This window comes from Lynx canadensis, chromosome F2 (genome assembly GCF_007474595.2).
Source record: "Lynx canadensis isolate LIC74 chromosome F2, mLynCan4.pri.v2, whole genome shotgun sequence".
In the NCBI taxonomy this organism is placed as follows: domain Eukaryota; kingdom Metazoa; phylum Chordata; class Mammalia; order Carnivora; family Felidae; genus Lynx; species Lynx canadensis.
Genome location: NC_044320.2, coordinates 71,464,584 through 71,477,483, shown reverse-complemented (window position 1 = coordinate 71,477,483; position 12,900 = coordinate 71,464,584). Strand labels below are relative to the sequence as shown.

The 12,900-nt window shown below is 39.6% G+C and overlaps 1 protein-coding gene across 1 annotated transcript in view; it reads left to right on the top strand.

Annotated features, from left to right (window-relative positions):
• The window catches only part of RAB2A (RAB2A, member RAS oncogene family), an 86,298-nt gene extending 75,088 nt beyond the window's left edge, over window positions 1–11,210 (top strand). The window contains exons 7-8 of the mRNA XM_030304362.1: window positions 7,715–7,783; window positions 9,883–11,210. Of these exons, the coding sequence (XP_030160222.1) occupies window positions 7,715–7,783; window positions 9,883–9,978 (165 nt within the window). The 3' untranslated portion in view covers window positions 9,979–11,210. The remainder of the gene's footprint in view (window positions 1–7,714; window positions 7,784–9,882) is intronic.
• The last annotated feature ends 1,690 nt before the right edge of the window (window positions 11,211–12,900 follow it).

The window sequence follows — 12,900 nt, the reverse complement described above, 5'->3', positions numbered from 1 at the left end:
CCAAGGTAGCTAAACATTACTGGAGAAAGTCATGCTGATAAGTGCATATCACACACTTACACACTCACACATTCATTGTGCATATTCATACATAGGCACACAGTTATGTAGATCAACTACCAAGAATTTCCCACTTGCATGTGACATAAGCATTAGAATTCCATGTGTCTAAAACAAACTCTTCATTCTCTCCTTGAAATGTGATTTTTTTTTTTCCTTTTTTATTTACCTCAGTTCACAGCGTACCCTTCCATGTCAGTCACTTCAGGTAAAAGTGGAATCATCCTTAAACACCTTACCATTCTTGCCCTATTCTTTACCAAGTCCTGTTAATTTCTCCAAAGTAGATACTAAGTTTGATCTTTACTTTCCATTCTTGTCACCACTGTTAATTTGGCAGGCCTTCATTTCTTACCCGGGTTATTGGTTTAGACTGTACTGGTCTCCTTGTTGTCAGCCAGCCTTTCTTCATAGTAAAATAATAAAATAAAATGAAACATAATATAAATGAAAATTCCCTTGAGTTGTGTTAAAGCTAAGAAGTGATCCTGATAAAAGGAAGATAAATATGGACAGGACGTTAATCCTGCTAATCTTGCTACTGCTGCAGTTGTGCGTGGTCTTGGGCGAGTCATTTCTCCTTCTGCAGCCCACTCTTAGAGAGTCCTCCCTCTATACAGTGAGAGCTTCTGTAGATCAGTGGGTTTAGCAGTGGCCCTCTTGCTTCTAATGAAACACAGAAAACCGTGAAAGAAAAAAAGCAGAGGGGCGCCTGGTGGCTCGGTCGGTTAAGCGACTGACTCTTGATTTTGGCACAGGTCATGATCTCACAGTTAGTGAGTTTGAGCCCCACATCAGGCTCTGTGCGGCTGTGCAGAGCCTGCTTAGGATTCTCTCCTGCTACCCCTCCCCTGCCCACACACATATACCCTCTCTCTCAAAATAAACTTAAAAAAATAAAGACAGAGAAGGATATGCCATGAAAAATGAGGAAAGAGGAGGTTCATAGGGCTCTCCCTACTTCCTTCTTCACCCCAAGAGGTGGCCCCTGCATGAAATATAATTTGAAAGCCATTGTATTGGATAATGTATGTATGAGTTCTCTTTCAGTGAAACTAAAATAGAATCAGAACATTTTTTTTAAGTTCATTTATTTATTTTGAGCAAGAGAAAGAGCAGGGGGAGGGGCAGAGAGAGAGAATCCCAAGCAGACTCCATGCTGTCAGCACAGTACCTGACACGAGGCTCAGTCTCACGGTGAGATCATGATCTGAGCCGAAATCTAGAGTCGGATGCTTAACCAACTGAGCCACCCAGGCACCTCTAGAATCAGAACATTTTAAAGCCACAGAATTTGAAGGAGTTTTGTGTTTAAACTGCCTAATCTTGAATTCTAGTCTAATGTTCTTTTCACAAGACTTCCCTGTCTTTGCATATTTAAGTCTGCTCTCCATATATTTGATTCTTCAGTACTCACTATACACATTTTATGTTGCTCACTTTATTTTTTAAGTTTATTTTGAGAGACAGCAAGAGCAAGTGGAGGAGGGGCAGAGAGAAAGGGAGAGAGAATCCCAAGCAGGCTCTGCACTGTCAGTACAGAGCCTGATGCAAGGCTCAAACCCACAAAACCATGAGATCATGACCTGAGTCAAAATCAAGTGTTGGGACGCTTAACCGACTGAGCCACTCAGGCGCCCCTCTCGCTTTACTTTTTAAATGTTTGCTTTTTATTTTAATTCACCGAAAAGTATCAATCACTGTTTCTTTCCTTTAGTCTGCAATGTGTCAAGGCACATTCACATACAGCACGTGTACCCTCTTCTGTTGTCCCCACACGCCATTGCCCGCACACCTTCCTGATGGCGAAAGCTAGCAAGAAGTGAGTTCTTAACTATGCGCCAAGCACTGTTCTCAGTGGTCTGCGTTCATCCTCCCAAAGACTCTATGACATAGGCACCATTATTATCTTCAAGTTAACAAGAGGTGAAGCAGTGGGTCCAGAGCAACACCTCCAGTAAGAGGTGGCACTGGAGCTTGAACCTGGACGGTCTGGTTCTAGAGCCCCACTTGTGGCCATTCCGCTAGCCTTCCTGGTATAACTGCTTCATCCCACAGAGTTTCTTAGAAACAAATGAAAGAAAATAAATGCATTTCCTTATTTTTATACATACTGTAAATTTCTTTCAAAAATAATGCAAACTTGTGCAAATGACTTAGCAGGTTGACTGGCCCATAGTGAGTACTTAGTAAATACCGGTTGTCATTAGATTCAGGGGTCAGATGGACACCTGTAATGTTCATGGCATTGATTAGGAAATGAGAAGAAAATTAAACAGCATTTTAGTTACTTCGTGTTTCCCAGTTCTCAAAAAGAAACTAGACTCACTGATTTCACAGGATACTTTACTGTCTAGCGTCTATTCAAGATGTTTATTTTTTCTTAAAGATTTTATTCTTAAGTAATCTCTACATCCAACATAGGGCTTGAACTCACAACCCCGAGATCAAGAGTCGCGTGCTCCACCGACTGAGCCAGCCGAGTGCACCTGTTCAAGATGTTTAAATGAAACTAAGATACTTTGATTTATTTGGAATTCTTACCTCGCAGATGTTAGACATTTTTTTCTTGCCACCAGATGGCAGCATGTTACATAAGGAAATAATTTAAAATCTACTCTGTTGCAGACAATTTATTTTCACTATTTTGCTTTAAAAACTGTTAAACCATAAGAAAAATGACATATTACTCTATTTTCCCCTTTGCCTCTATGCTGTCTCGTCGGCTGTGAAGAAAGGCTCTCTTAGCACGTTGTCCTTGGCCTGCATCTGGGCCTGCCTTAGTCCCGCCCTGCACACGTTCTCCCTCTGTCAGCGCGGAAGGTGTATTTTTCCTGCATCTTCAATAGAGATTTAAGCCCCTGTGCTCAGATTCTCCCAACTAAATTGTTTTAGTTTGGCAGCAGTAGGAATTGTATCCACCTCTTCCCTGTATCTTCCATAGTACCTAGGGAAGTGCTGGGTCTAAGGTAACAATTTAATAGGTGCCCTTTCACCCAAGGGTGAAATGACAAATGATAGGCTATGCATCAGCTTGTGTGTTGAATATTTATTTGAATTTAATGCATTTGTACTTCTTTATGGTTGTGTTTGTTTTAATGTTTGCTATGGAAGTCACTGAAAATTTACTTAAATTTGGGTATTAGGACCATTAGATAACTACTGCCAACGGTTGAAAGATTAGTGTCAGAGGTGGAAGGCAATTAATGGCTAACGAAGGTGAAGGACTGACCGTGGCAATTAATCAAAGTAGGGCAGAGAGGGAGAGCTAATGGTGAAATGAAGAGAGAGTCGGGCCTCTGATACTGGCGTGAGTCCCTGGCAGGAAAGCAAGAGGCCCACCAAATGCGCTTGGCTACCTGGAAATCTGTTTCTACTTCATAATTGTGGACCTGCCTAGATAGTGTTTGTTTCACAGTGCTAATAACAAAATCCTTTGACCTGGGTTTCTCAGCAAATGTTTTCTTCTTCTTCCGCAACCTCTTTATTAATACTCAGGTTTGACTATCGTTCTGATGTTCCTGCTTACCGTTCCGACTGATGGGTCACAAAGCCCGCGGCGATCTTGTTTTGAAAATATTGCACTAATGTTAAAACTTTTCTGTAGGTGTGCCATCAGCTTGCTTCATTTTTCTGATAATAAATAGGTATTGCAGATTAATTCCCTAGGTTACAGCCTCTCCTTAAAGACGAGCCATCATCAACAGCGCCGTACTCCATCCACCATCAGGAGCTGTGAGATTCCACAAGTCTGCTGCCCCCACAGCTGCCGCCCTATGCAGGCTCCCCCATTGCCTCTGCCTCTGATACTGCACATGCTCATCCCCGCCTCCCACTCCCAGACACGCCCTCACACAGGCTCCCCTTTTCTTCCCCCTGCCCCCACCTCAGAATTTGTTTGTATAGCTTGGGAAATCGAAAAAGTGAAACTGGTTAAAATTGGAAGGAATTTCAAGTTTAAGACTGTCCTGTGAAAGCACGATGAGTTTTAATGTAAAGGTTTGTAGTAGTATCTAGTTAAATCATTGCTCATTGCCTCATTTTTGTCTGTGTTCTAGAGGCATTTCACATTGTTACATCTCTACCTTGAAAAATACATATGGGGACTGCTTTTTAGTGACTAGAACAAAATGAGCAATTAAAATACTAGCCAATTATTGTAAGAGGTATGTCTTGTCTTTCCGACTTCTTAACGTGCTTGCAGCTTTAAGGGACAGCTATTGTCTGTAACACCCAAGGCTCGTATCTTAGAAGTTGCATTTCATGGCGAATGAGCCTTAACAGTGTTTGGGTAATTTCATTATATTTGGGGATTCAACAATTTGTCTATAGCCGCAGACTTTTAAAACACGTGCACTGATGTCTATATTTACTATATTGGGTTTTAAACTGAGGACTCCTTAAAATTAATCATTAATTAATCATTTAATAATACATATTAAGTATTACTAATTTTGCTGCCGTGTAGATAAAACAACCCATGTATATGTGTGTGTGTTCTTATATATATTTATAACACCATATATGTTAGTGTTCTAACATACATATATATATATATATATATATATATATATATATATATATATAGTGTTCTTCTTACAATATATGCCTGGAGGGGGTGGAAGATATTTCAGTGTTTGCAATATATAATCATGAGTTGGATGGCAAGTAAATGTAGCATTGTCTGAAGACGATTTCATTGAGATGGTGGGAATCATGAAAGAAAATATAACCATTTGTTATATTTCAATTCTGATGAAATTAACTACGTTTTTTCAGATCCAAAATACATCTTAAGTTCATTGGGTACAATTGTTCTTAAAGCTACTTAATCAAGTATTAAGTACTATTCATGTAATAAAATTAGAAGTGACTTGGGAAATTTCATATAGCATATCTCTCTGGAGCCAGTTTTTAAAATAATTCATCAACAGATTAGGAAAAAAGTCCATTTATTACATAAATTGGCACAGGTAATGACTTTCATGGTACAAATGCCTGTTTGTATGAACTCGTTTATGGGATCCTGCAGTTCTGTCTGATGTTCTAGGGAGATGTACACATGCGGGTGTCCCTTCAAGGATTTCCAGCCCTGTGAATTTATGAATCTGTTGACTTCAATATTTAGTTAGCCTGGTTTCTAAGGTCATCGCCATAATTGACATGTTATTGGAAATAAAGTTAAGTTTTCCTTTATTTATAAGGGTTAACTTCAGTTTTGAAGAACGTGAATCAATTCATAGTTGGCCGGAAGCCAGTGTCTCCTTCACGTCGCTGTAACTCAGCACACACACGAAAAGCGCACTCGCTTCCTGAGTGCCTTGTGAATCTGCAGTGATTAATTCTTCTCATTATTTTGCTGCAAATTCTCATGACCCTCTCTGATGATTCGATCAGCCACTTAGAGTTTATGCATATTCATATCTCTGCGCTCCTGCCGCAGTCGCTCACGTCTCCTTCGCTGACTGGTGTGTTCTTGGTGCAGTAATTGAGCCGCAGTAGATTGATTACTCTGGGGAGCTGTAAGGCCTTTAAAGGTGAAAACATATCAGTCCTGTTAATTAGGAAACAAAAGCTCCGGTGGCAAGTTCAGCAGTCAGATGTTTCCAGTGTAGAAAAGACGAAAGGTATGATTGGTTCCTCTCCATGAACCTGTTTACTTTTTAAATTTGGAATTAAATCTGTATCAGTGCTAGTGGAGAATAGCCTGGTTTTGTGGATTTTCATAGACTGCCCACTGAAGAGGACCTGGTTTATAATATTAATACTATGATCTGTGACCTCTCAGGTCGGATTGGTTAGAACGTGAGTTTATAAACCCCTTCTGTAGCATTGGCAATATTTATGTAAAATGCCTTAATATTTATTTTTTATTTTAGTTATTTTTTTTAATGTTTATTTATTTTTGAGAGAGAAAAAGACAGAGGGTGAGCAGGGGAGGGGCAGAGAGAGAGTGAGGGAGACACAGAACCCGAAGCAGGCTCCAGGCTCTGAGCTGTCAGCACAGAGCCCGACGTGGGGCTCGAACTCACGAGCCGTGAGATCATGACCTGAGCCGAAGTCGGACGCTCAACCGACTGAGCCACCCAGGTGCCCCATAGTTAGTTATTTTTTAAGTAATCTCTACCCCCAGCATGGGGCTAGAACTCACAAGCCCCAGATCAAGGGTCAGTCACATGCTCTACTGACTGCTTAATATTTTATATAAATATAGAATGCTTATGGGTTAATTTTGGTATTTAGAGGCTTAATTTGGTTTAGTATTTTAACACTGATTTTTTTTGTCAACTTAGTAGTTGCTATGTGGAAAAAGGGTGAAACTTTATTCAGTGTGGCATAAAAGTTGAACAGCTTTTTTATCTCTTTATCGTAAGTTTCCGTTGATTCTTTCCCTCTTTTTTTTTTTTTAATTTTTTTTTTCAACGTTTTTATTTTATTTTTGGGACAGAGAGAGACAGAGCATGAACGGGGGAGGGGCAGAGAGAGAGGGAGACACAGAATCGGAAACAGGCTCCAGGCTCCGAGCCATCAGCCCAGAGCCCGACGCGGGGCTTGAACTCACGGACCGCGAGATCGTGACCTGGCTGAAGTCGGACGCTTAACCGACTGCGCCACCCAGGCGCCCCGATTCTTTCCCTCTTAAACTGTGTGTTAAGTAATACATTGTCCTGACAAAAACGATCCTGTGTGGAACAGTGGCCTCTGAAAGTAAGCTCGTTTCAACATGGAAGCCTTTGGAGTTCATCCTCGCTGACGTCTTTTCCTCATGTGTGCTCTTCTCATGTTATGGTATTTCTGCAGCACATCCCCTGCCCGTCCCCCAGGGATGAATTTTTCTTTTGGGATATAGTTCATACACCATAAAATATGCCCTTTTTCAGGGTACGATTCAGTGGGTTTTAGTGTATTCACAGAGTGGCATAACCATCACTACTGTCTGATTCCAGAACATTTTTATCACCCCAAAAGAAACCCCGTATGCATTAGCAGTCACTCTCCATTTCTCCTAATCCCAAGAATCTACTTTTTCTCTCCATGGGTTGACTTCTTCTGGACATTTCAGTAAATGGAATCCTACCATGCGTGGTCTTTTGTATGTAGCTGCTTTTACTTAGCATGATGTCTTCAAGGTTCATCTACATTGTAGTATGAATCAGTACTTCATTTTTTTTTTTGAAGGCCGAGTAATACTGTATTATAAGGTTATACCACATTTTGGTTTTCATTCATCAGTGGACTAACATCTGTGTTGTTTCCACTTTTCGGCTGTTGTTACAAATAATGAACATTCATATACATCCTTGCCTTGTGGTTGATCTTGATCTTTAGGAAAATGTTCAGTCTTCACCACTTGCTGTGATGTTAGCTGTGAATTTTTCATAGATGCTATTTATCAGGTTGAGGAAATCCCCTTGTGGTCCTATTCTGTTGAGTGTTTTTATCATGAAAGGTTGTTAGATTTTGTTAAATGCGGCTTCTGCCTCTTTTGAAGTGATCATATGGGTTTTCTCTTTTATTCTATTGGTTAATATGGTGTATTACATTGGTTGATTTTCTTGTATGGAACGTCATGATATTCTACAGAGTTTTTATATAATGTTTTACTGTTGTGGTTTTATATAATTGGAATCAGTTTCTCTACTTTATATTTCAGGCATTTATTAATACAGCGAAAGAAATTTATGAAAAAATCCAAGAAGGAGTCTTTGACATTAATAATGAGGTATGTGTGTGTGTGTGTGTGTGTGTGTGTGTGTGTGTGTGTGTGTGTGTTATTGGCTAATATTAATTTAGAATTGAATTTTAGTTACTACATAGATTCATGATTTTCTATTCTTTTTAATTCCTAAAATGAATTTATGACGTCAGTTAACACACTAAGTTTATGATCATCTAACCAAAAATTTGTTATATGTTTCTAATGGGTAAATGTTTATGTTCTAATAGAGCATCACTTTCTGAAGATGGATTAAAATAAGTAACCCTATCCATTTATTGCAAGCAATGCAAAATAAGATAAATCCTCCAAAGAGAGGAGAAATTCCACTTTCATCCACACGTCCATCTGGTGTCATCTGCTTTGGGGAATCATTTTCTAGTGTGTAAATGCCCATACTATGCTACTAATGCAAGATGCTCTCTCTGTTGTCTAGTATGAAAGAGGGACATATCTAGTTTGGAAATTACTCCCTGTATAGTATCGTTTGTTTTCATGAGACTAATATATGTAATTGGCAATTAGCGTTGTTTTTGGTTTTGTTTTTGTCCTTTTTGTAGAATTATTTTGAGCCAGTTTTGATGAATATGATTAGGATAAAATACAAAGCCTCGAAGCATACAATCCAGAGTGTTTACCGAAGGGCATCGTTCTGACCTAAATCCCCACTATGCATTTATTCTTACTTATTTCAGAATGTTTATGTGAATATGTAGTGTATTATTTAGTCTTACATAAATATTTTTGCCATTCCCATGGTAAGACTTCGTGCTTCCAAGAGAAAAGCCTTTACTCCTCCTACAGTTGCAATTAGGAAAGCTTTGTGTTAGAAATCCTTTACTGCACGTGTGGCTCTTGGCCTGTACATGAACGAGGCTCTTCATTATTTGCCTCCATATTCTTTGCTAAAACAGACGACCGTTTGCCTGAGGTTTCCAGGAAGTACTCGATTGTCTCATTTCTTTTAATTCGGAGGAGTATGTTTTCTCAATCCTATCTTCTGAGCTTACGCGGCAGTAGATTTTGAGTTAATTTAAAGACGACACCGTGCGGAGACTAATGCCGTAGAAACTGAATAGCCACTGGGCCTCTGTTTCAAAGGGCACGCTCACTGTTTCTGCCTGGTTTCATATAGTAGCTGACTGCTTTGCTGTGCCTGCCGCAGCTTTGATTGTAATGTGCTGTCAGGAGCCAACAGGCCGTGCGATTTATTTGGCCCGGTGCCAAGTCTGACTCCTTGATTCCTCAAGAAGCTGCTACCAGCCCAGAGGGGGCAAAACCAATGAGCCATAGGGCATGCTTTTTATTAAAGAGGAGTCAAAAGAGCGAAAAGAAACCACATCAGCTGCTGTCAATACTGAGCTAGTGCCAGAAACCCCAAGGCCACTACCGTTGCAGAACAACTGCCAAGCACTATAAATCTGAGATTTACTGTGACGTCAAGTTTCCTTAAGAGCTTAATTTCTGAAGCTACCGTATTACTTTGCTCAAAGTGTTGTATTTTTAGGTAAAACCCACTTGAGGGAGTGTGGGTTAAGACAGAAGTGTGAGTTTGATGAATGAAAGAACTACTCTGTGTGTGGCTTCTTGGCAAGCTGCCATGTCTTTGGGGATCATAGAAATTATTGATGACACAGAACACTCATATGCCCTTAGCCCGTACAGCTGACTCAACACGGAACAGAAATGCCGTCCAGAGAAAAGGCCTTACGTTGTATCGTGGAGCCGCGCAGACTCTGCCTGCGTTTCTCTCTCAAAGGTTACCGGCAGACCTGCTCTCAGACGGTTTCTCCATCGTGAGAATGCCCTGAAGGGCAGTGCTGCCTGGTTCCCCTTTACTCCTAAGTACCTGGTGTGATGAGGAATTCTTTTCAGAAACATTTCCACAGGATTATTTTTAAAAGGAAGGAACATCCCAGCCCCTGGGAGACACTCCTTCCAGTGTTGCGAAAATCTGCTTCATCTGTATTGTTTTTCTGAGTTGTTGGGTAAAATCATGTCCTTGGGAATTCCACGGGGTTCTTTAAATTTAGTTAAACCGTATTATCTGGTTGGATCCCGTTAACTTTTTTTTTTTTTTTAATCCCTTTCCCCTTTTATTTCAGGCAAACGGCATTAAAATTGGCCCTCAGCACGCTGCTACCAATGCCACACACGCGGGCAATCAGGGAGGACAGCAGGCCGGGGGCGGCTGCTGTTGAGTCCCTGTTTACTGTCTCGCTGCCCCAATGCGGCTACTCACTTCCTCTTTCACTCTGTCCTCCTGCTCAGCTGCGACATGAAACTGTTTGAAATGGCTTTATGTCACAGGAGACTTTAATCCTTCAAATTCTTGTATAACTTTGAATAAATGGTTAATGTTCACTTAAAAAGACAGATTTTGGAGATTGTATTCATATCTATTTGCATTTGATTTCTAGGTCAATTGATGTGATTATTTTTGTTAAATGTTGTCTTGTGCCCTTACCTATGAACTGAACTGTATTAAACACTACAGAGTCATCTTGAGCATTTTAAATCAGTTTGTGTGGTTAGGTTTCCCAACACCCGTGGTGACCTAATGTTTAATATTACAGAACTGTCCTCAAGAAGTTTGTCAGTTTTCAAGGCTATAAGGAAAACCAGGACTCCTTTAATTCTGTATTTATCATTTACTTTCTGTACATACAGTTTAACCTGCTTGGGTGTAATTTGCCAAGCTTGAATTCTTTAATGCATTTGCATAAATTCTATACTGTTTAGAGCTTAAAGCTACAGAAGCATTGTTAGGAATTGCTCGGACACTGAATTTTAAACTTTTTGACATTGTTAACAAGCATGTTCATCCTTTCTTGTCACTAGTCCAAGAAAATATGCTTAATGTACATTTACTAAAGGCTATGTGTGCGTTAACCTGTTTTAATGCCAAAAGTTTGCTGTATGTCCACAGTTTCTTTAAGATCTCTTCAGAAAAGGATTTGTTTGCCTTAATGAATACTGTCGGGTAAAAACACAGTATAATGAGTGAACTGGGCAGAAGCACGAACTCCCTACACCTGAGCGACTCCAAGAAGAATGAATGTCCACATTTAGATGGCGCATTGTGAGGACTTTAATCTTTCCTTCAACACAATAATGTTTTCTTTTGCTTTTATTCCCATGATTTCTAAGTATATTTTTCATGCAGGACAGTTTTTCAACCTTGATGTACAGTGACTGTGTAAAATTTTTCTTTCAGTGGCAACCTATAATCTTTAAAATATGGTAAGCATCTTGTCTGTTTTGAAGGGGATACGACAATAAATCTACCAGATGGAAAATCCTGTTGAAAGTAGAAAAGCTTTAGTAATTTACTCAGTGTGGTGGTTTTTATCCTTTTTTTTTTTTTTCTCTCTCTCCCTTGGTCTATAATGAAATTGTTACAGCAGTGCAAAATAAAATCCTATGTATAAAAGTGTTCTTTTTTATTATGACCACATCATTTTTTAATGTCTTTTTTGTAGTCCACAGCTTTTACGCTTATTTAAAAAGCAGATCTTTTAAAGGGTCAGCATGTTTAACACCCTTTGTAAAAATTTTGCTTAAATGTGATCACCCTCTTCAATACTGAAATTCTTTTGGTTGCTGACGATGGAAGGAAGTATTTCCTACTTCTCGGTGAGCACAAAAGCGCATACAAACTATAAGAAGGGTTAATAAAGAAGTTCTGAGTATGAACCTACTTTGAATTCACTCACTTCAGCAACTCTCCGCAGGTGTTCCCTGAAGATTCAGCAATACTCTGTCAAAGGTCTGACATCACTCTTGCGGGAAATCACCTAATGTTATCTTAGGTTTGTTTTCACTAGCTCCTGGAGGCCAGAGGGACAGGTGAGAGAAAATCAAGTTTCCCGAGTATTGTTATTATCAACTTGTCTTTCCTTAACGTGCACAACTCAAATGTACTGCTCTTAACAATTCACGCTCCTCAGTGATGAGTAGAAGAAGTCGGGGCAACACGGGCTTGTTATGCTCTGCGCCGGGAAGGGGATGCGTCTTTGGAAACTGCTGTTTTTAAGCCGTTGTTAACTTTTCCAAAAGCTTAACGTGTTTCTTTTCCACGCTGTGTCCCCTAAGCGTAAGAGGGGAAACTCCTGGTAAAAACAACAGCAGATGAGCACATGTATTTTCATACCCTAAGGAAACACGGAGCCCTCCTACGGCCCCTACCGCAGCAACCTTAGTCGGCTTTAGTCTTGGGCAGCAGGGGTGAGTAGTAGACTTCTATAATTCATTACTACTTTCTCTGCGAATCTCATCTGCCCTTCAGAAATACATGGCGACAAATCCCTCCGCATCAGTTGACAAGAGCAGTGTCAGTGTCTGGTTTCTACTCTTTGCTCATTTTCTTATCCCTGTCATGAACATGTGATGTTGGCCCCTGTCATGGAATGTTTAATACCATCATTGAGTCTTTAATTGATCTTTGATCAACTTTTGCAGCATCTGCGGATACATTCAAGAGCTAGAAAATCAGTCACTAACAAAATAAATAACAACTTTCAATGTCTTAACAGGTAACATTCCAAAGTTACCTTTGGACTTCATCTTCATAAAGGCAGTGTTACTATCTGTCTTCCGAATCAAAGACAACTGAATCAGGAGCAGCTTTGTGAAAAAGTAGCATGTAATTTGATAATATAATTCAAACAACATGGGAGCTGAACTCGATCTTCATACACAGGTTGTTTTTAATTTTAAAATAGCCTGTTAGCAGGAAAATAGTCCCTATTTGTCTTCTAACAGTCAAGAGGGTGGGAAGGTAAATGATCCCAAAATGTGTCTAATCATTCAAACAATGAATTATGTCTGGCTTTGGAACATATTAAATATTCATTCTCTTACAGCTAGTTAAACCGTATCGAAGCTCAGTACTAAGGTTGACAGCATAGGGTTTGATTACAGTCAATAATAAAATAATGAAATATAATAAATAAATGACAATAATGCAAAGAAATCCCTGCTTTATAATAAATAACAGTTGACTATACAGAGAGTCCAACGGATATACCTAACCTGTGTTTCTTGGGAATAAGAATTTACATGTGCTTTGGTGTTCAAACGAAAATAGAACCTAGTCCCATAGTAGAGTATCTCGTATTGTA